The sequence below is a fragment of the Cydia pomonella genome, chromosome 11 (genome assembly GCF_033807575.1).
Source record: "Cydia pomonella isolate Wapato2018A chromosome 11, ilCydPomo1, whole genome shotgun sequence".
Classification (NCBI taxonomy): domain Eukaryota; kingdom Metazoa; phylum Arthropoda; class Insecta; order Lepidoptera; family Tortricidae; genus Cydia; species Cydia pomonella.
In genome coordinates, this window is record NC_084713.1 from 6,213,297 (window position 1) to 6,237,088 (window position 23,792).

At 39.3% G+C, this 23,792-nt stretch overlaps 2 protein-coding genes across 2 annotated transcripts in view; one reads left to right on the forward strand and one right to left on the reverse strand.

The window, feature by feature from the left end:
- The window catches only part of LOC133522694 (axoneme-associated protein mst101(2)-like), a 255,262-nt gene that overhangs the window by 217,148 nt on the left and 14,322 nt on the right, over window positions 1–23,792 (reverse strand). Inside the window, exons 2-3 of the mRNA XM_061858106.1 lie at window positions 14,268–14,742; window positions 10,333–10,446 (exon numbers count right to left, since the gene is read on the reverse strand). Of these exons, the coding sequence (XP_061714090.1) occupies window positions 10,333–10,446; window positions 14,268–14,633 (480 nt within the window). The 5' untranslated portion in view covers window positions 14,634–14,742. The remainder of the gene's footprint in view (window positions 1–10,332; window positions 10,447–14,267; window positions 14,743–23,792) is intronic.
- LOC133522695 (uncharacterized) lies at window positions 10,466–14,260 on the forward strand. The gene is made up of 2 exons (XM_061858108.1): window positions 10,466–12,666; window positions 13,019–14,260. Exons 1-2 carry the CDS (start codon window positions 11,416–11,418, stop codon window positions 13,652–13,654), a joined length of 1,887 nt encoding a protein of 628 aa, XP_061714092.1. The 5' UTR covers window positions 10,466–11,415; the 3' UTR covers window positions 13,655–14,260.

Here is a 23,792-nt window from a genome sequence, read left to right on the forward strand (position 1 = left end):
CTTTTATTTGGAAACTACTGTAAATTGTATTTACTCAAATTGATATTATTGAATACAATTTGTCCCCGTCGAGAAATTTTTGGTTCGGGCAATATTAAAAGAATGTCATCTAAATGCTTCATAGTACAGATGTCATCAACTCTTGGGTAGAAAAATACGAATCCTGTATTAAATTTCGATTCTTTCACTTTCCTCACGAATTTAATTTCGGGGACGTTACCTTTCATAGTTATTACTTTTCCTACAAAATGCACTCTTACAATAAATACACTCTTTTTGGTTACGAACTTTGCCAAAACCCAGGAGCCTGTATTTAATTTCTTATCGTCCTCTATGAGATATCCAATATGAGAAATTCCGAAAGGTATCGGCGGTTCTAAATTTTCTTCTTCTTGTTGTAAATACGCCGCGATATAATCGTCCATTGTCCCATATTCGGAATCATCCGTAATCTAATCTACTTATTGACTTTCCTCCAAATTGTTAAAGCCATTTCCGAAAAACCAAACACAAGAAAATATTTAAATTTGGAAACAAGTAATGTCATCCACCAATTAATGTCGTACAACAAATTTGACAACCCTAGGTGTAGGCGAAATTTGGCAACAAGATGGACGCAAAGTACCCTCACCAATGTTTTATCCACTTGTGACTTCTAAACGTAAGCTAGCCATTAAATAATAGTTTCATTTGAAAAACAAATAGTTATAGGATATAATCATGTAAAAAGTTTAACATTACCTGGTCCGTATCACTGTTTAAAACTTAAGTTAAAACACTGGCTTAAAAAAACGTCTGGTCGGTGTCGCGAAAAAACCTCACTGAACGTCAACTGTGTGAAGTTAGCCGCAGATTGTTTGAAGAATGTTGACACCCATAAAAAATACTTTGTATTTAACAGTTCTATGTAAGGCTTCCATTAGAAACATTTTGTTAATGGCAACTTATGTCAAACTAGGCGAAAATAGGTAGCACAGGCGAAGATAAGAAACTCGACGGTACTAGTCTAATCCTTACAATTAATGATAGTTTTCAGTAGCTCATAATTGGGTAGTTTCTCCACTTGTATCCCCCCTGCAAAGAAACTTGTTTGCAGGCCCTCCTGGTCAGTTATCTGTGTAGCTTACTGTTAGGGTATATGCCTGTAGCTTGAACCTTAAAAAAATTAAAACATTTATAACAGGAGATACGATAAATACACCAATTATTTTACACTATTGAAAACTGCAACTAATTCGTTCGATACGTTTTGGAGATATTTGGGTACATTCATTTGTAAGTTCAAACATGCCTCCCATTACCCTACACCCTAAATTCATCCAACGAAATAAAATGTTCCGTAGGGTATACACGGTGGCCCACTTAGATCGTTACGAAGATCTGTTCCTAGGAATCATGCCATTGATTTTCATAACAAGAAAAACTGCATTCATACATTTGTAATATATAAAGACGGGCCAATACGAGTAACACCTGCTTTGTATCTATTGTTTTATTTTTGAAGATTCTATACCAATGTTATAATTATCACCTACTAAGTGTTGAAATTAACAAAATTAAAGCAATCTTAGTCAAAAAAGCATATTGTTATACTTTCTCTTTCACACATGTAAACTATTGGATGAAAAACAACAACCCATATGTAAGCCCATATAATACCTAAGCCCTAACTCGTAAAATACTTGTCAAGGAGAAGTTATATTCTGATCTTCATGAACACGTTCCATTTCAACAAATAGCACTGTTTAAATGCAAATATAAAAAGATACTATATGTAAAATATTTGAAGAGTTTTATCCATTCTTCCTGGAATCCATTATCAGAAATAGATCTTGACTAAAATGAAGCTTAAAAAATAACTTGCAGAACAATCGTAACGAAGAAGATATCGCCAAACGTGAAATACGCGTACACCTATATTAAAAAAAAATAACTTCCACTTAACATACCGCTGTTTCTTTGTACATATCTACTCGTACTAATCCTAATATACGAGTACGACCTCTGTTCATGGGCTCTGCTCGTTTGCCTCCTATATTTAAAAAAAGACTTCTACTTAACATAGCGCCATTTATATGTACATATCTACAAATCTTATGATACGACCTCTGTTCATGGGCTCTAATCGTTTGCCTCCTATATTTACAAAAATAACTTCTACTTAACATAACCCCATTTCATTGTACATCTCTACAAATCTTATGATACGAGCTCTGTTCGTGGGCTCTGCTCGTTTGCCTCTCATATTAAAAAAAATACTTCTACTTAACATAGCGCCATTCCTTTGTACATCTCTACAAATCTTATGATACGAGCTCTGTCCATGGGCTCTGCTGGTTTGCCTCTTATATTTTAAAAAATACTTCTACTTAACATAACGCCATTCCTTTGTACATCTCTACAAATCTTATGATACGAGCTCTGTTCATGGGCTCTGCTGGTTTGCCTCTTATATTTTAAAAAAATACTTCTACTGAACATAACGCCATTCCTTTGTACATCTCTACAAATCTTATGATACGAGCTCTGTTCATGGGCTCTGCTCGTTTGCCTCCTACATTAAAAAAAAATACTTCTACTTAACATAGCGCCATTTCTATGTACATATCTACAAATCTTATGATACGACCTCTGTTCATGGGCTCTATTCGTTTGCCTCCTATATTAAAAAAATACTTCTACTTAACATAGCGCCATTCCTTTGTACATCTCTACAAATCTTATGATACGAGCTCTGTTCATGGGCTCTGCTGGTTTGCCTCTTATATTTTAAAAAATACTTCTACTTAACATAACGCCATTCCTTTGTACATCTCTACAAATCTTCTGATACGAGCTCTGTTCATGGGCTCTGCTGGTTTGCCTCTTATATTTTAAAAAATACTTCTACTTAACATAACGCCATTCCTTTGTACATCTCTACAAATCTTCTGATACGAGCTCTGTTCATGGGCTTTGCTCGTTTGCCTCCTATATTTAAAAAATACTTCTACTTAACATAGCGCCATTCCTTTGTACATCTCTACAAATCTTATCATACGAGCTCTGTTCGTAGGCTCTGCTCATTTGCCTCCTATATTTAAAAAACTAAATTCTACTTAACATAGCGCCATTTCTTTGTACATCTCTACAAATCTTATGATACGAGTACGACCTCTGTTCATGGGCTCTGCTCGTTTGCCTACCATATTAAAAAAAAACTTCTACTTAACATACCGCTGTTTCTTTGTACATATCTACTTATCCTATGATAAGACCTCTGTTCATAAGCTCTGCTCATTTGCCTCCTATATTTAAAAAAATAAATTCCACTTAACATAGCGCCATTTCTATGTACACATCTACAAATCTTATGATACGACCTCTGTTCGTGGGCTCTGCTCGTTTGCTTCTTATATAAAAAAAATAACTTCCACTTAACATAGCGCCATTTCTTTGTAAATATCTACTTATCCTATGATAAGACCTCTGTTCATGGGCTCTGCTCGTTTGCCTCCTATATAAAAAAAATAACTTCTACTTAACATAGCGCCATTTCTATATACATCTCTACAAATCTTCTGATACGAGCTCTGTTCATGGGCTTTGCTCCTTTGCCTCCTATATTTAAAAAAATACTTCTACTTAACATAGCGCCATTTCTTTGTACATATCTAAAAATCTTATAATAAGACCTCTGTTCATGGGCTCTGCTCATTTGCCTCCTATATAAAAAAAATACATAGCGCCATTTCTATGTACATCTCTACAAATCTTATGATACGACCTCTGTTCATGGGCTCTATTCGTTTGCCTCCTATATTAAAAAAAAATACTTCTACTTAACATAGCGCCATTCCTTTGTACATCTCTACAAATCTTATCATACGAGCTCCGTTCGTAGGCTCTGCTCATTTGCCTCCTATATTTAAAAAACTAAATTCTACTTAACATAGCGCCATTTCTTTGTACATCTCTACAAATCTTATGATACGAGTACGACCTCTGTTCATGGGCTCTGCTCGTTTGCGTACCATATAAAAAAAACTTCTACTTAACATACCGCTGTTTCTTTGTACATACTTATCCTATGATAAGACCTCTGTTCATAAGCTCTGCTCATTTGCCTCCTATATTAAAAAAAATAAATTCCACTTAACATAGCGCCATTTTATGTACATATCTACAAATCTTATGATACGACCTCTGTTCGTGGGCTCTGCTCGTTTGCCTCCTATATAAAAAAATAACTTCCACTTAACATAGCGCCATTTCTTTGTAAATATCTACTTATCCTATGATAAGACCTCTGTTCATGGGCTCTGCTCGTTTGCCTCCTATATAAAAAAAATAACTTCTACTTAACATAGCGCCATTTCTATGTACATCTCTACAAATCTTCTGATACGAGCTCTGTTCATGGGCTTTGCTCCTTTGCCTCCTATATTTAAAAAAATACTTCTACTTAACATAGCGCCATTTCTTTGTACATATCTAAAAATCTTATGATAAGACCTCTGTTCATGGGCTCTGCTCATTTGCCTCCTATATAAAAAAAAATACATAGCGCCATTTCTATGTACATCTCTACAAATCTTATGATACGACCTCTGTTCGTGGGCTCTGCTCGTTTGCTCCTACATTCAAAAAAATTACTTCTACTTAACGTAGCACCATTTCTTTGTACATCTCTACAAATCTTATGATACGACCTCTGTTCATGAGTTCTGCTCGTTTGGTTCCTACATTAAAAAAAATAACTCCGACTTAACATAGCGCTGTTTCTTTGTACATGTCTACTAATTCTATGATAGGAGTACGACCTCTGTTCATGGGCTCTGCTCGTATGCCTACTATATAAAAAAAAACTTGTATTTAACATACCGCTGCTTCTTTGTACATATCTACTTATCCTATGATACGACGTCTGTTCATGGGCTCTGCTCATTTGCCTCCTATATAAAAAAAAATACATAGCGCCATTTCTATGTACATCTCTACAAATCTTATGATACGACCTCTGTTCGTGGGCTCTGCTCGTTTGCTCCTACATTCAAAAAAATTACTTCTACTTAACGTAGCACCATTTCTTTGTACATCTCTACAAATCTTATGATACGACCTCTGTTCATGAGTTCTGCTCGTTTGGTTCCTACATTAAAAAAAATAACTCCGACTTAACATAGCGCTGTTTCTTTGTACATGTCTACTAATTCTATGATAGGAGTACGACCTCTGTTCATGGGCTCTGCTCGTATGCCTACTATATAAAAAAAAACTTGTATTTAACATACCGCTGCTTCTTTGTACATATCTACTTATCCTATGATACGACGTCTGTTCATGGGCTCTGCTCATTTGCCTCCTATATTTAAATAATACCGGACAAATGTGAGTCGGACTCGCCCATCTAGTGTGCCGTAGTTTTTAGTATTTGTTGTTATAGCGGCTACAGTAATACATCATCTGTGAAAATTTCAACTAACTATCACGGTTCATGAGATACAGCCCTGGTGACAGACGGATAGACGTACGGACAGCGGAGTCTTAGTAATAGGCTCCCGTTTTACCTTTGGGTACGGAACCCTAAAAAGTAACTTCTACTTATCATAGCGCTCTTTTTGGATATACTGTATAGTAATATTGAATTTACTTCTCTTCTGACCTATTTCGGTATTACCTTTTACGCACTTAGTACTTACATACATATTAGGGTTATACAACTCTTATTTCTAGAATCAAAAAATCAACATACAAATAAACCTACGTAATATACACGTATGTTAAAAACATAATCCTCGAAACTCGAAAGCTCCTCATTTTATAAATGCAATGCAAATAAAACGGATTAAACTTAATCATGAAGTCACGATCAAGTATCATTTAATAAGGGGCGTTTCGTGCGTAGATAACGATTGTCAGATTTGACTCTCATTTTGGCAGTATTTTCTTGAGCTTTACGCAGTTGATTGAGGAAGCTGCCATACAAGACAAAAGCATTTTGAAAGCGACGTTCTCATAGAACACCCCATCTATCCGCCTATCTATCATAATTTATTTATACCTTTATTTCAGGCAACTAGCGGCCCATAAATAAATACCTGAAGATTAGCATACACAGTATAAAAATATATTTTATGACTAAATACTACAAATCACATTATTTTACTGAGACATGAAACTATTTATCATAAGACATACCGTTTGAGACTGTCTACCCATTGTTTTTGTATATGACAGCTACACATCCTTTCAGCAGTGGCTTTTAGGAACTGCAAACTAATAATCTATGGCCCGCTGATTTTACCAGTGCAATCAGTCAACTTAGGGCAGCTTGTGGCGAGCTGTTGGGGAGTAACGACCTCACGTACCCGAGTGTTCCTAGGGAGTTCTGTCATTCGAAGGGGGGTGGGTGGGACAGGATTCTCTGCTTCTGGGTTGCCTTGGCCGGCCGGCCAGAGTGGAGTCGTTAGAGCTATAAGTTCCAGGGGTGGAAGTGCAAGACGCGAGTTGGCACAGTGGCTGTTACAGCCACTGGGTTGAAAGCGGTGCACGCCTCTCGATACCCCTGAGCCGCTCACACCAGTGTCGTCTGCCGGAAATAAAATTGTATACCGTTTTATTAGGCAGGCGTCTGGTTTTTTATCCCATAGCTCAGTATTTAGCCCATCGCGTTCACACAATAACCTAGTTTATTTTAGATTCCAACAACTCTCAATAGTCCTTACACCCTGTCGGGCCTGCCTCTGCGTGCGTCCTATGACATGGGCAAGGGCAGCATCAGCTCGGTGTACATCTTAAATTTCATGAACGTGTCAAAAGGGCCTCTACGTTAGGTTAGGGCTCGGCGCACGCTTCTCAAAGGTCCGGAATACCATTGTTTCGTGATGGGAAAGACATACGTACAAATTAAAATAATAATAATCGTTAATGCAATGCAGTGCTCTATTTGTCAAAGAAAATGAAATTGTTTCACACTCACAAAACATTCATTCTTATTTTTGCTTATTTTTCATACATTAAGTATCTTTCTGTAAATAAGATCACTATTTTCTCTCTTGTCATATTTATCTTACTATTTGAATAACATGACAGCGTCAAATGTCGTAAAAAGTATACAAGTAAAAAGGTTTAAGAAAAGAGTCCGCAACATATTATTTATTAGACCTATTAGCAAAGAATATCCTATTAGTATTATAAGCTAAGCCTAAAGTGCCATGGCAATTAATGCAAGCTTACGAATAAATACAAAAACCGGACAAGGGCGAGTCGGACTCGCCCAACGTGATTCCGTACTTTTTAGTATTTGTTTTTTTTTTATATACTACGTTGGTGGCAAACAAGCATACGGCCCACCTTATGGTAAGCAGTCTCCAAAGCCTATGTACGCCTGCAACTCCAGAGGAATTATATGCGCGTTGCCGACCCTAACAACCCTCCCTCCCCTCGTTGAGCTCTGGCAACCTTACTCACCAGCAGGAACACAACACTATGTTGTTATAGTGGCAACAGAAATACGTCATCTGTGAAAATTTCAACTGTCTATCACGGTTCATGAGATACAGCCTGGTGACAGACGGACGGACGGACGGACGGACGGACGGACAGCGGAGTCTTAGTAATAGGGTCCCGTTTGGGTACGGAACCCTAAAGATGAAAACTGCTGCCATGTTACTATACATTTATGAAACACAGGAAATCTGGAATTGACATATTGAAAAAATTATATTGTTATCTTCTTCTGCACGACTTTTTAGTATGAGGAAGCTACTTAGGTACGTAAGGCTACCCTCGATTCATTTGTTATGAGGGGGCCCTCGGCCTTAGAGCGCATAGCATGTCGGGCTACGCAAGACTTCCTTTGCCATCTCACTTACTTAAAACAAAAAATCTTAAATTTAATACTCTTTTACTTGAGTAACCTTTTCACTTTTAGTTACATGTATGGCGTGCCTAAAAATTATATTTTTATACATTTGAACTTCTAAACTAAGTAGTAGCTTACCATCAGGCGGGCCACAAACGTAGTATAAAAAAATACCTACTTTCCACTTTTCTCTTTTGGTTATCTTATAGTTTTTGAGTAAAATAGCTGTGACATACGGACAGACAGATAGACAGACAGATGGACATGACGAAACTGTAAGGGTTTTTGCCATTTTGGCTACGGAACCATAAAATGCACACTGTAAATTTCAACTACCTAACCCACTCGTATTATAGATCAAAAATTCCTTTTTCGCAAGAAGTAAGTAAGCCAGTAAGTAGTTTATTTTTTGTACTTGTTAGACAATTCTATCTTAGTGTACCGAACTTAACAGTTATTTTTTTTACTTTGTAAGCGCACCACCGACATTCTTAGTGGTGTACGCGTATTTCTCTGTAGCTGAATGTTTGTAGATGATTATCTTTTATCGATGCTTTAAAATGTTGTGGTATTCCTACAGCCATTATAAATATCTTCTCTTTTAAACTTAAGTTTTTCATGCATTCCTGAAACGGAACAAGTCTATGATAGGATTGATGGGAGAAAATAATGCAAAAACGCGGCATTAAGCAAAATGATCATTTGTGATTCAGGGTTAATATCTATCGGGTATCACTGAACCCCAACGGATATATTTTTGCAATACAACACAAATGCACACCTCAATAGAAGAAAATAATACTGAAAAACAATAGGCCTGTCTACTCGCTAAGAAGCACTTAGGGCAGCTTGTGATGAGTCAATCTCTAAGTAATCTGCCTAGTTACCTACCTCAAAACGAGACCGCTTTTCCATACAAACGTAGTCCCCATTACGGAAAATATTTTTACAGTACATATGTTGCTACTTTACCGCACTAGTGCGAAAATTAGCATATTACGTTACTGTGTCGAACATTTAAAGAGCCATGTACTGTAAAACGTTGTACGATACATGTGCGAATAAGTAATTCGCAACTCGTGTCGATTTAAAACACTCCCTTCGGCCGTGTTTTAATTTATCGCCACTTGTTTCGAATTTCCTATTTTTCGCGCTTGTATCGTAATGTACTATTACAAAATTGGATGTAGAACGAAGGGAATATCAATATCCAGAGAGGAAAATGGGGACTATATTTGTATGGAGAACCGGTCATCCCCTTTCCTTTTAATAGTTTAATATGCTTCGGCACATGATTATTTAAGACAATATACTATATATTGTATTTCCATTACCTTAAGCAGAGAACACGGTGGCTTCGAAAGAGTCTCGGGTCATGTGGAAATAAAGCTCTTCACATAATGTTGTGTAATTCTCCTCCACGTCCAAATGCACAATTGCCCAGAGTATGCAGTATTCTCTTCATCAGCTATTATGGCAACCAGGGCCAATATTTTGATTTTATTATTTATTTCTATATCGACTTGCTTCCCATCGAACCAATTTTTTCAATATGATTGACATTTGTGACATTTGTCATGAACAGTCCGTTGCTTGGACGCCTCGGTGAGCTCGGACAGCCCGGCTCGGCCTGTCTCGCGCTCGGAGACTCAACGATAGTGTCAACGCATAGAGATACTATAATATAGAGATGATGGCCCGGTCGCCCCGGCCCTGGAACGGTCCGGCGACGGTGGCGCTCCTGAAAGTCCGTGTGACGGCTCGCTCCGGTCCGCCCCGGCCCGGCCCTGGCACTGTGTAGCGTGAGTCATCCTTTATTTTTCTAACCGACTATTTTCAAGGGATATTATTCAGCGCAGGATGCACATTCTACAACCATCATGCCTCGGCCATGAATTCGCTCCACTCTGACGCTGCAGACCGCATACATTTGTGAAATCAGATACTTATAGGTTCTAATAGGTTCTATGGCGGTCGACACTGCCAGCGTCAGCGTCAAGAATATTCACTTTGAGCGTGTTTTTTGTTGCCCTTTATAGCTCATTTATCGAGACGAACTAGTAAAGAGTGACAGAGAGACAGATAGCGTTTCGTTCCCTACGATGCAATCGATTGTCATCTTAGCTAGGCCCCAAGTTATCTAAGAAAGCACGTAATTGGTCAGCGATGAGAGTAGGTACCTGACCAAGACTCATGGCTCACGGGACAAATTTACATGACGGTCAACGTTCAGTCACATGCCCGAAAATGTGTAAGTAGCAGCATTTCGTTCATCCACGCGTTGCCGCCTGCTCGCAATCTTTACCTTCAACACTCAGACCCGCACCTCAAAGGCCACAACACTTACTGTTTATAGCATTGCACGCGCGCGTCTTTCTGCGCTCCGCCACACCGCATGCTTCGCCGCCTGCACGTGCACTGTACCTAGTGCGACCTACATCAAGCAGACCAGCATAAAATGTCCACCTCATGAATAGAACACTCACCAGTTTGTGGCATTGCGCGCGCGCGTCCTTCCGCGCGGCGTGCTCTAGCGCCGCGTGCTTCGCCGCCTGCGCGCGCAGCTCCGCCGCGCGGGCACACTCCGCCGCTTGCGCGACCTGCAACACACATAAAGCATATTAGGCCTTTTTCTGACTATTGCAGCACACAGTATTTCTTTCCAAGTGGTGCTAGTCTAATAGCAGTAGGTTCATATTACTTATGTCTCGCCGATTCCTTACTGCCAAATCAGAAAAATAGACGCCTTCATAAGATAGACAACAACATAGCCTTTATTTTAATAGATAAAATAAACATCAACGATCATGTGCCCTCGATTAGCACATATAGCCACCACACGCACCTATTATTGATACTAATACATATAAGTCACCTCGAGCTGTCCATCTGTGTCCCGTGCGAAGTCGTCGCAAAATGTGCTAAGCTGTTCGGATTTTTCACATAAAGTACGCTTTGTAGATCAACTAATTATTCTTTATCTGTATTAAAATGAAAGCTGAGAATGAATATAATTTAGTCCCAACTCAAAACCTAATTAATACTAAATCCATGACATAATAACTACAACACTGTTATCTACGTTTAAGTACCTACTCCTGATACAGATGTAGTGAATAATCCTTTCCCATTGTATTTTGTCGGGATCGTTCGTATTTGTCATGCTACTTTAGTCAACCTCAGTACATTTTGTACTGAGACTGACTGAAATAGCATAACACGTTCATACGTTTCCGTAAAAAACGATGGGAAAGGATTATTCACTATATCTGAACAACGTTATAACTATCAGTGTATAAAAAATTCTACCGTTATACTCTACGCTGAAATTATCCGTCTACACATCAAAAGCAACTATTACAACTTTGATGAACATACACATTTTAATTTGTTGTTGGTGACACAATTTGCTTCAGCCAATATTTTCCTTGCAGCGATAATTGACATGCCGTCGAACAGCGCTGACATTCCGCTTAATGATACCATATCAACGCCCCTTTTAATACAAAACTGACCTTAAAACCTGCAGTGTCAAGTGTCCTGCCCCACGCCGCAGCCGCTCTCGTAAAATGCTAACAGTTCTCGGTATAGCTTTACTGCTAAAACATGCACTATGCGTAAATCCATCCATTCTATTTCAAGAAGTTCAAGCGTACCACAGCGAAACGAATGCAAAGACCGATTTTGCTTTTCAAGTCGTCAATAACATCTATAACGCTTTCCGCCAATGGTTTTTCACTATAATATTCTGCGAGTTCACTTATTTCGAGAACAGGATACTGAAATACACTGAGAATTATAACGACGGATATCCGGTATTGCTCCTAGATGGTTGCCCTAACAGGAATAACAGCGATGTGAAACCAAGAATCGACAAACACGGAAAGACAGCTTATATTGTGACCTCCAACGAACTAACTGTAGAAAACAATGATTTAGTAATACACACCTTACGTAGAACAGGAGTGTTTAAGCCGAGAAGTGTAGTAATCTTTGTCATAAACATAGAAGTGACTATGGACAGCTACTTCCACTATGCCATGAAGCAACATTTCCAATTATGTTGGAGTAGAAGAATACCCAACTCAATTCTTGTACTGTGGTCTGAACGCTTGAGGATGTACACTTACAATCCGTTTTTTGATCAAATCATAGATGTATCAGATGAAAAAAATATCGGAAGTTTGCTGTCCCGTCAATACGAAAATTTGTATGGTAGGGAGCTTCGTCTGAGCGTATTTAGAAAGCCTTTCATTTATGACGATACTGCGCAAATTGATTGCAGTTCGAGGTTAGCTTCGACTATGATAAGTATCTTAAACGCTTCATGCAACGCTTTAGCACCTCGAGATGGAAGCACGGTGGGAGACCTCCTGGATAATGGAACGGCCACAGGGGTCACCCGCGACCTAATAGACGGTTACACGGATCTTGAACTGACCTCGCGAATACTTAAAAATTCCTACTACGGATACATCGACACGACCTACCCTCTATCGCAAGATGCCCTGTGTTTCCTACTAAAGAAAGCTGGTCAGCAGTCAACATTTATGACAACGATGAAATTGATATCAACGGATATGTTCTTGATCTTCATGTTTAACATATTTTTATTGCTTTTAATAGCATTAATGGTTCTTAAAGTCGAGATCAGATGGTGGGCTCCGAAAGACACATCATCATCATCCGCAACGACTGTTATAGAACTAGTAAAATGCTTCATAAGACAGACAGTTGTCATCAAATTCTTGGGACCAGTCTTCAGAGCAGTCGTGCTAATCATAATCGTATATTCGCTGATAATCGATTGTGCTATCGACGTAAGTATCCCTATTTATTTCACTACAACAGTTCACAAATTAATCTAGTTCGGTGAGAAGCCTCAAATTGAGCATCAGATAAGACACATTCCGTAAGCGATAACTTGTCCTAAAAATTAGCTAAAATAAATAATAACAAGCTGCCACCTTTATCCCTAATCAATCTAATACTTAACATGAATTTCACGTATTCGCATCCCTATGCTAAAAAATCAGTGTTGCATAACGTAAAAGTCCCTCGTAGGGAAGCCGGAAGTACCCACGTACAAAATCTGGCAAACCACAAACTATGTTAATTACATAATTACATACTCCTATATTTTATCCCTAAAATAGAGTATGTTGCTTTCAGGGAATCTTAACGTCGGCGATAACATATCCGCGATACAAGCCCGAAATAGATTCGTCGGCTTCACTACTAGCGAGCAATTTAACACTTGGCATTCACAATAGACATCTACGACTCTTCAATACGAGCTTGACTCCGGAAATTAGACGACAACTTGAAGCACAGAACCGTATCGAGGCATTTAATGATATGAAAATAAAAGCATTTATTGATAAGCGCCAATTCCAGTACGCAGTTCTCTTGAGACAAAGCGATGCTAAATACATAAGCAGAAAAACTTCTAACTTGAAAGATGGCAGACCCCTATTCCACACAATGTTAGAATGTCCTTTACCCTGCTCGATAGTCTACGGGCTGCGCTATGGAAGCCCTTACTTGCCAGTAATAGATAAAAAACTTCACTATCTGTTCCAAGGAGGAATCCTACAGCAATGGGTCAAAACTGAGGAGTTCACGGTTAACTCTAAAATTGGCAACGCTTTATCTGGTGATAATAAAGAACGGAAGGCATTATCTTTGCACAATCTTCAAGAAGTGTTTTTCGTCTTAATCGGAGGTTACGTGATTAGTGGAACATTTTTTATAGTAGAACTCTTTCTACACAAAGCTACAAGAGTGCAGATACACTCATTGCAATGATAGTCTACCCTGGCATTCAAGCCAGGGTCCAAACTCTTGATCCCTCTGGGCGTTATACTGAACATAAGATTATTCTAATTCGTTTTATCGTGTTTATCAATCATTATTAATACCTACTATTTTCTAAAATGCCCATTACAAATTACAACCATAATAGGTACCCTATCAAAAAAGTATAATATTAGAATCTGAAGATTTCGTACATCATCAAAAACGTTTATTATTATAATCGAATACACTTGTATTCCGTTCAAATTTCTCAGCACTGGTTTATGAATAGCAATTTTAGTAAAACTTTTATTTATTTAAACGAGATTTCACAGAAAAATCAATAAATAATCTTAATAACAATAATAATAGTCTTAATAATAGCAATTTTTATTAAATTTAAAGATATTTTGTTAATATGCAGCGTATCGTCAAATTTACGTCATTGAAAGTACCGAAACCAAGAGATCGGACCCTGGGCTAACTGAGCCTAAGATGAAGCTTACACAATGCAATGAATGGCTCGAACCATTTAGAACTGTGGATTTACTATAGTTACTGTGGATTGTGGATTTACTATAGTTACTATTTATCAAATGTATAAAAATAAACGTTATTACCGTACCTTGACTTTTTCTTGAAGACCTTTGTTAGCTGCTTTTAAAGACTGAATTTCGATGGTTAACCTTTTGCAATCCGCTAATCTGCTACCATCTTCGCATTTCTCTGTTTTAGAGGGTACTCTGAGTTGCTTCTCTAGGAACTCCTCCTTCTTTCTGTGTTCAGTCTTCAAGTTTCTGATAGCCGCTTCGTGGAGGGCCTTCAGTCCTCTGATTCCGCTCCGCTCGGTATCGAGGGACTTCTTCAAGGTAGCGTTTTCGAGCCGGAGCCTTTCGACGAGGTTCTTGAGCCTGTTGAGGAACGCCTCGTCGACGGTCCGCTTGTCGGCGGCGGGGCCGGTGCTGGAGGTCGAGGTGTCGGTGGACGCCATATCGTGACGTCACCGTGTCGTATCGGATGCGTCTCGACCGCCCGCGGTTTTGGCCTCTTGTTGAAGGGCCCTGTGACGTTCGTTGCGTGGTTCGGTTGCGATAGGGATTCTGGAAAACAACAGAATTTTATTGTGATGAGTTCATTGCAATTAAATCTTGATGATTTTATAGTAAGGTAAAAGTACTAGTGCTCGACGCTGCACTTAGTCACCGACATGGGCACTTTATGTCATAGAAATATAGGATAAATTTGAACAACGAAGATTTTTCTGTATTCGAAATTAATCCTTGTCACTGTGACATATAAAGTGCCCATGTCGAGTACTAGTGCAGCGTCGAGTACTACTACTTCTACTTTATTCCTACTTGGACCCCCTTCGGTTTAGGTTTAATCTTTAATTTATCAGTCTCCTGGACCTAAAGGGAAGGGCAGCGGAAGGGATATCCCCAGATGGCGCCTTCCCACTGTAAGGTCCTCCAGGTTAACCTCCAGCACAGCGAATCTGCAACGGCTCAACTTCGAAGATGGCTGGAGGTTAACCCAACATCCATAGCCCTGATTCAAGAGCCGTGGATCAGGAACACACGCATAAACGGCCTTGGTAACACCGGAGGTAATTTATTTTACAATACACATTTCAAACCAAGATCTTGCATATACATATCTCGTAACATAATGGCACAACCACTAACTCAATTCTGTTCCAGAGACGTGTGTGCCATAAAACTCCTCAGAACACAAAACTCAAGTCTACCGGAGATAGTCCTGGCGTCCACCTACATGGCGGCGGAGGACGAACCACCTCCAGTGGAGATGAACAACCTCATACGCTACTGCGAACGAGAAAGGCTCGAGCTGGTCATATCTGCAGACTGCAACGGCCATCACAACCTATGGGGAATGGAAACCAACAACAAAAGAGGTAACGATATTGTTGAATACCTTATGTCAACTAACCTAGATATATTAAACACAGGATCCAAACCAACTTTTGTCACTCGTAGGTGTAATACTATAATTGACATTACTCTAAGCACAGGACTGGCAGCTCAACACATATCCAACTGGCACGTGTCGGACGAGCTATCCTGCTCCGACCACAGATGGATTCGGTATGACCTGACAGCTGACACCCAAACATCCACACCTAGAAGAAACCCGAGACGCACGGACATAGCGGCGTACAAGGAACTTCTGGAAGGTAAACTACATAATAACACACACACTAACAGACCTAGCAATACAAAGGAATTGGAGGAACAGGTAAACTTACTTATTAAAAACATAACTGAAAGCTACGAAAACACATGTCCGCTATCGACTCCATCAGCTAGAGGAAAAGGCAATAACAATAACAACAACAGCTGGTGGGGACCGGAGTTGGAACGAATGAGAACAAAAATGAGAAGGTTACTTAATAGAGCAATGAACACAAGAGCTGAAGAGGACTGGGACAGGTACAAAACAGCTAAAACAGACTACAAGAAAAGACTAAGATACAGAAAATCAGCCTCATGGCGAAACTTCTGCGACAACATATCCACAGTAACTCAAGCAAACAGAACAAGGAAAATCCTTGCAGACCAACCAAGACAACTACTGGGTACCCTGAGGAGACAAGATAATAGTACCACCAGCAGCCCAGCTGAGACAGAAAGGCTACTGGTGGAGACCCACTTCCCAGGATGCAAAGTAGTAAACGAGCAAGACCCAGAACAGGATACAATTAACTATAATCCAACTGAAAGCGAATGGAGAACAGCAGAATGTATAACAGAATATAATAAAACAACCTGGGCGGTAAATAGTTTTGATAACTTTAAATCGCCGGGAACAGACGGAATTTACCCAGCCCTACTAAAATGGGGTGGACATACATTAATCAAACATCTATCCAATCTACTGTGCAGCTGTATAGCCTTTAGATATATACCACATAAATGGAGGGAAGTGAAAGTGATTTTCCTCCCAAAGCCAGGCAAAACCGATTACTCGGATCCCAAGTCTTTCAGACCAATCAGCCTTACATCCTTCATGCTAAAAACACTAGAAAGACTATGTGACAGAGAACTGAAGGACACAGCCCTAAAAAACATAGAAATCCATCCAAACCAACACGCCTACAGTCAAGGGAAATCAACTGACTCAGCTCTCCATGCTGTAGTAAGCAACATAGAGAATGCGCTAGCAAGGAAGAACTCATGCCTAGGCACCTTCATCGACATAGAAGGAGCCTTTGACAAGACAAACTTTAGCAGCATTCAACAAGCATTACAAAGACATAGAACCAATCCACTCGTAACCGAATGGATAATGAATATGTTAAGACAGAGAATAATAAGACTATCTGAAAACCAAACTCATCAAGCACTAGTCATGAGAGGATGCCCCCAGGGAGGAGTACTCTCACCACTGCTTTGGAACCTGGTGGTGAACGAATTGATAACAAAATTAAACAACAAACACTTTATGACTATAGGGTACGCAGATGACTTAGTAATACTAATCAGCGGCCTAGTAATAAACACACTATGTGATCTCACACAGACAGCACTGAAAATAGTAGAGAAATGGTGCAAGGAGAATGACCTATCGGTAAACCCAAAAAAGACCGACACAATTCTCTTCACACACAAACGAAAACTGGGTACATACGAACTGCCAACCCTTTTTGGCATAAGATTGACACTTTCAAAGGATGTAAAATACCTAGGCATAATCCTGGATGATAGAATGAACTGGAACAAACACCTGGACAATAAACTAAACAAAGCAACAGTAGCCTTTTGGCAATGCCGGAGGATGGTGGGCAAGAGATGGGGACTTGCTCCTCACATCATACTGTGGCTATACAAAATGGTAATAATGCCAATGATCAGCTATGGCTCGGTCGTATGGTGGCCCCGCACCCAGCTAACCACGGTAATAGACAAACTAAACAAAACACAAAGACTAGCATGTGTGGCTGCGACGGGCTGTATGAGAACTACTCCGACTGCGGCGCTAGAAATAATGCTAGGACTCCTACCATTACATATATATATACAAAAAGAAGCGGCTGCCACGGCTCTTCGGTTGAAAAAGCTAAACCTATGGACATCCTTCAGCTCATCGCACAAGAAGATCTATGAAAATATGATCTCAAAACTACCCATGCTGGAGGCGCCCATCGACAAAACACCAAAAACTATGATCTTCTGGAAAGAATACGCCATATCATTAACAGAAGATCCAAAAGAAGGACTAGACCAAACAAACCTAAGAATATTCACAGATGGCTCAAAAACATTTGAAGGGACAGGATGTGGTGTCTTCTCGGAGGACCTAAACATACACATCTCAAAACCCCTAGGGAAACATAACACGGTATTCCAAGCTGAATGTGTGGGAATAATAGAAGCTTGCAATGCCATAACAAGACGACAGGTGAAACACGAAAATATACTAATACTATCAGACAGTAAATCAGTACTACAAGCGCTATGCAGCGACAAACTTAATTCAGAGCTCATACTCGAATGTCATCGAAGCCTCACGGAAGTGAGCAAAGAAGGCAACAAAGTAACAATTCAATGGATAAAGGGGCATAGTGGATCAAGAGGAAACGATGCAGCGGACGAACTGGCCAGGAAAGGCTCAGAAACGCCGGCATATGGACCCGAGCCCATCATACCCCTACCAATATCCCATATACACAACCAGCTAGACCTACATCACAGACAACTGCACAATAAATACTGGATTGAAATGGACACATGCAGGCAGACTAAGGATTTTCTACCGGAACTGAACCACAAACTCACCAAAATACTACTGAAAACACCTCGACACCAACTACGTAAAATAGTAGGATTAATTACAGGACATAACACACTTAACAAACACCTACACAATATGGGTAAAACGGACAGCCCCATGTGCAGAGCGTGCATGGAAGAAGAAGAAACAACAAAACATATTCTCCTAGACTGCAAACAGGTAGAAGTATACAGGAACAAATACCTAGGGACTCCGTGCACACTAGGAGAGGCAATTAGCAACCTGAAAACTTTGCTAGGCTTCGTGGAGGAGCTGGGGTGGTTAGAGTAGCGCTACCTCGTTTCAAGCAAAATAGGCACAATGGTTGTCGATTTGCGGAAAATGCCCAGAAGCACTAACTAACTAACTAGGTTTAATCAACAATATATTGTTATGAACAATGAGTTTCGCTTGTTAGAAGACGCGAATGAAATGAGTGATGAATTGATGAAATTACACAGACTGGTAGTAAGTAAAGTAGGTACCTATTTCTGTATCTGTATACAGAAATACTTTACTACTAATTCCTGTGCATTTCGTTATGTTTTAATTTTAATAGCCATGCTCAGGTTATTTCAACTAAAATAGTTGCCTTACTTTCCTATTGCTTTAAATCATACAACGTACCAATAAATATTTCTACATAATACCGCAACATTGTCGGGTTCATGACGGTACGATGATCAGAAGTGGGTCATAACGAGACAACATGTAGGATGACTGTGGGTCGCTCCCATCAGCCGTGACTCAAACGTCCAACGTATGTGATGATTGTGATATTGTGCTTCAATTGGTACAAGATAGCAATGAGAATTGTAATTGAAATGAATGAGATTTTCAACTGATAATCATAAAGCGGGAGCGCCCCATGTGGTCTTTCGTTTTGTATAAGTAAGGCACATACAATAGATGTGGTTAGGTAAGTCGTTGTCATTACTAAATAAGCCAATTTCCATTTTTGTTTAAGTTAGTATTTTAGTATTTTTCAAACTCGATGGGTACGGTGACAGGCATCATCTCATTCTGCTCCATATAACGTAAAACCTCAAAACGCCAAATCTCGCAAAATTGTATTGAGATGACATATCTGTCAGTGTGCCCTCCCTGTTTGAAAAATACTATAACTTGTTACTATAACCTACCTAATTATTAATATGTTGATGATGCCCTAATAATTGAATTAAAAGATTCTACGTACACATTGTAACACAAAAGTTGAAAGGGTACAAATTTTAATAGAAATGCCCTGTTGGCAAACGCTAAAGGTATACAAATGTCAAATATTATTATGTTGTTTCCACTGTCTTTATCGAATACCGAATACCTAAATGTGTTCTTATTCACAGGAAACATATAAGCTACAGGTTCAGGCGCTTCCGTCTTAAATCCTTGTATGTATTTGTATCGCTTTACTATCAATAAAGGCGTAAGGGCCACCCTACTACGAAACCCTTAGATAGGGGTCAGCCCGCGTAGCCAACATGCCAATCGTGAACGCTCCGTAGTCATCTCTCTCTATAACTCTTCCATATAAGTGCGACAATGACAGTTGCGTTTCATTCGCTACGGAGGCGGAGCGTTAACGATTGGCATGTTGGCTACCCGGGCTGGACCGCTTCGTCCACAATCAAATTTCGTCACCTTAAATCGTCCACAATGCCATGTCGTCAGCATACAATTCCTAAATCGTCACCTTCCTAACTCGTCCAGACGTCCACATTACCATTCTGACAACAGCTGCACAGTACCACCAGATCGTATATGTATATTCCCATTTTGATCAGTTTGATCACAGTGCCAGCTCGTCAACCATATAGTACCTTATACCACCTATTATTGAATTGAATTATTCTGACTACCTTCTATAAATAAGATAACTTCTGCAATTTACATACTTTTCTATTGCTTTTTTTTCAACCAAAAAGTTTTATTGGCCGGTGATTTTAACCTCCACCAATGACAACACTCTGGACCACATAGGTATGTGGACAAGATAGGAAAGAGACGGTAAATGTTGACGAATCAGAACAGTGGACCATTTGGCAATAATGGCAAGTTAAGAAGGTGGCGAATTAGGATTGTGGACGAATCGATCCTGAACCTAAGGGGGCGTCCATTAATCGCGTCATACGTTTTTGGCTTGTTTTAGACCCCCCCCTCCCCCATGGTGATCTTTGGTGATATTTTCAGGACCCCCCCCCCCCCCCATCCAATATGACGTGTATTTTTTTCGATAACTAAAGAACAGTTTTCTAACAAATGAACCTAAGTACACGTGAAGGATAATAAGGGCGGAAAACTATTATTTTTATTTTATTGACTATAATACAGTATAGCACAGATGAAAAAAAAAATACACGTGATACGTGTCCATACCCCCCCGTCCCCTGTGGTGATCATTGGTGATTTTTTGCTGACCCCCGCCCCCCCCCCTATACAATATGACGCGATTAATGGACGCCCCCTAAGACACCAGAATGTCGTTTTAAGTTTGCAATTTGTCCATCAATGTTTGCCTTCTTCCTTAGAAATAGAAGCATACTCCTAAAACAAACACTAAAGCTACCATCTCCTTGCCGTAGTTACTTATTGGTTTGCCCCAAATCACAATGGTTTGCCCCAAATATCCAAAGCGTGATAGCCGCGAATAAAAATAGTGCTCATTTGAGCGGGGCTCGGTGACATCATTACTCAAATGACTGCTGTCACGCCCTGTCTCAATGTTTGCCATTGTACTTGCTAAAATAAATATTGTTTAGTTAATGAGCGTTGGGTCAATATAGTACCTAGTTAAATAATTCCTATATTTTTTGAGAAAGCAGGACTTATAATAGAAGTTTTTTTGTATGAAATGCCTCTAATTTCAATGGATGCTTCAAGTTTTCCAGAAGTGAGAGAGAATCGATTAAGAATGAGATATATGTACGCAAACCCTACAATTACCGCTGGATTACTACCTATGCTATTGGTTGATTCCCCACATCTCCGCTCCGCTCCGCCTCAGTGGCCAGTCAAGCTAACTCATTCGTGCGAGTAGCGAGGCAAATGATGAGCAGTCTGAGGGCCTACCGCGAACACCGAGGTTCCTAATTGCGGACATCTTTCTCTGTCACTCTAACTACGCCTTAATTGAAGTAAAAGAGGAAGACGACCGCAATTTGCGAACTTCGGTGTCAGCGATAGGCCCTCTGTTTCTTTCTGCATTCACACACTCGTGTTCGCTATTTGCCTGGTTATTCGTTATTCGCCTCATCAGTCATTATGTGAAGTTTGACTTAGAGATACAGCTAAAGTATAATCTAAAACTAAACATACTACAATCACTGTATTTCATTCTCTTCCCGGCTAATTATCACGGCTCATGAGAGCTTAGGATTCGCCTGTCAACTAATCCGAAGGGTTGGCGTAATAGGCACATTTTTTTACGAAAGTGACTGTCATCTGACCTTTCAGTCCAGAGTGGAAACTAGACCTTATTCAGATAAGTCCGGTTTCCTCAAGATGTTTTGAAGGTAAATATCAAACTATATGACATATTGTATCTAAATAAGTTCCGTTAATATCAATGGTACGAGCCGGAGTTTGAATCCGCGCCCTACGGATAAAAAAAGTCGCACTCTTACATCGCGTATATTAGTCACTGTAGTCGCCAAGATATATCGGAACGTCCAAAATGTTTAAAAATATCTAAACACGCACTCTATCGCTTTGACAATAGATACGTATTCAGGCCGCGTAGTCAACGAAACGCAACTGTCACTGTCGCACTAATATGAAAGAGTGATAGAGATGACTATACTACGCTGCGGAGCGTTAACAATTGGCATGTAAGCTACGCGGGCAGATATTCGTGAGCACCTAGCTACTCCGATATACATGACGAGTGTACTAAGTGTACTTATAAGAAAGAAAAGTCTCGTGTATAAACAAGAAAATGTTAACAGTTTACGAAAGAGATTGTCCTAAATATCTCACATACTCATAGGTTATCAGCCCTTCAAAATTAGATCTCAATCCGCAACAATGCGCTGTACTAATTATTGTAGGTATTTTCGTCGCAAGATCCTCAACCGCGACAATTAACCGTCATACCACCGTGGATAATTAGTTGACAGGTCGTGCACCTTATTGCGACGAGATACGGTCCGAAATAGTGTGTCGCTTAATGTGCAGTCGACGCAAGCGCAGGAATTAGAGCGGATTTAATAAGGAAGCGCAAAGGACGCGTGCAATTGTGACAATTACAGAGGTGAACCTGCGACCTGTGTTGTACTTAGTCAGGTCATGAGTTCTGTCAAAAAGGTTTTGACCGATAAATAAGCTCTATAGCTTATGCATTATTATTAGCATATGCTTTTGCATTGTACCTATGTACAGATCCCTTATTATTCATATATATGGGTTGAAAGCTTATTTAATGCTCAATTACTTACAATATAATTAAAAGCCATTTTCTGTCTCAGATTTGCATAATTCTAGGTAATATCCGGATTTTTTTTATAAAAAAACATACAAAAAATACGCTACCTGCTCAAGGTGGTTTTCATCCCTATTTATTTATTTTTCGTTTTTTAGATGGTTGAATCTTACATAAAACAAAAGCTCGATCTTTTATCTTTCTTAAAATATATAATTCATGTGTATTAGTGTTGCCAAAACTGTAACTGTACGTGTTTTACCAAACCTACTCGTTGGATGGCTATAAAAAATTAGCGTGTCACTGAAAAGTGCCCTAAGTTTGAAGGGTATTAGCTGAAATACAGACTTGTCGGAGAACTAAATGCTGGTAATAAAATAACGCTCTAGCGCTCATAGCGCTTTCTCTGCTCCTCCTACTGAAAGTTCCATAAGAGCATCTCGTTCGGTCATCTGCCGGCTCTACCATTTCATCTCTGAACTTATGCACGCCGTAGACTTTATATCATAGTCTATCACCCGAAACACGCCCACTGCTGAATTTCCACATATTGAAGCAATTTTTAGGGTTCCGTATCAAAACAAAATTAAAATTATAGCACGCCTCTGTGAGGAATAGCTAATTAGTACCTACAACAGACAAAGCTAGTATTATTATTTTTTTAGTTTTCTTTTTTAAGTTATATACTATGTTACTTGATTATTAATAAACCCTTCATACTTATGTAATAATTTGTGATAACTATAAACAGGGAGAATTGTAAAAATATTAAATATTATAGTTCGTTTTTTGGCATTAGAAAGAAGGTAAGCGATCTTGACGTGTCTTTTTATTAAAAAACACTTTTGAAAAATAAGTTACAGCAAATATGGAATAATTATAAATCATTTACGGTTATTTACATTCTTTTGCTTTCATGCGTTCCCAATATAAGCTAATTCT

Coding starts and splice junctions, on each gene's coding strand:
- LOC133522695 (XM_061858108.1), top strand. CDS start 11,416: ATGCTAACAGTTCTCGGTATAGCTTTACTGCTAAAACATGCACTATGC. Junction 12,667..13,018: donor TAATCGATTGTGCTATCGAC/GTAAGTATCCCT, acceptor TGTTGCTTTCAG/GGAATCTTAACGTCGGCGAT.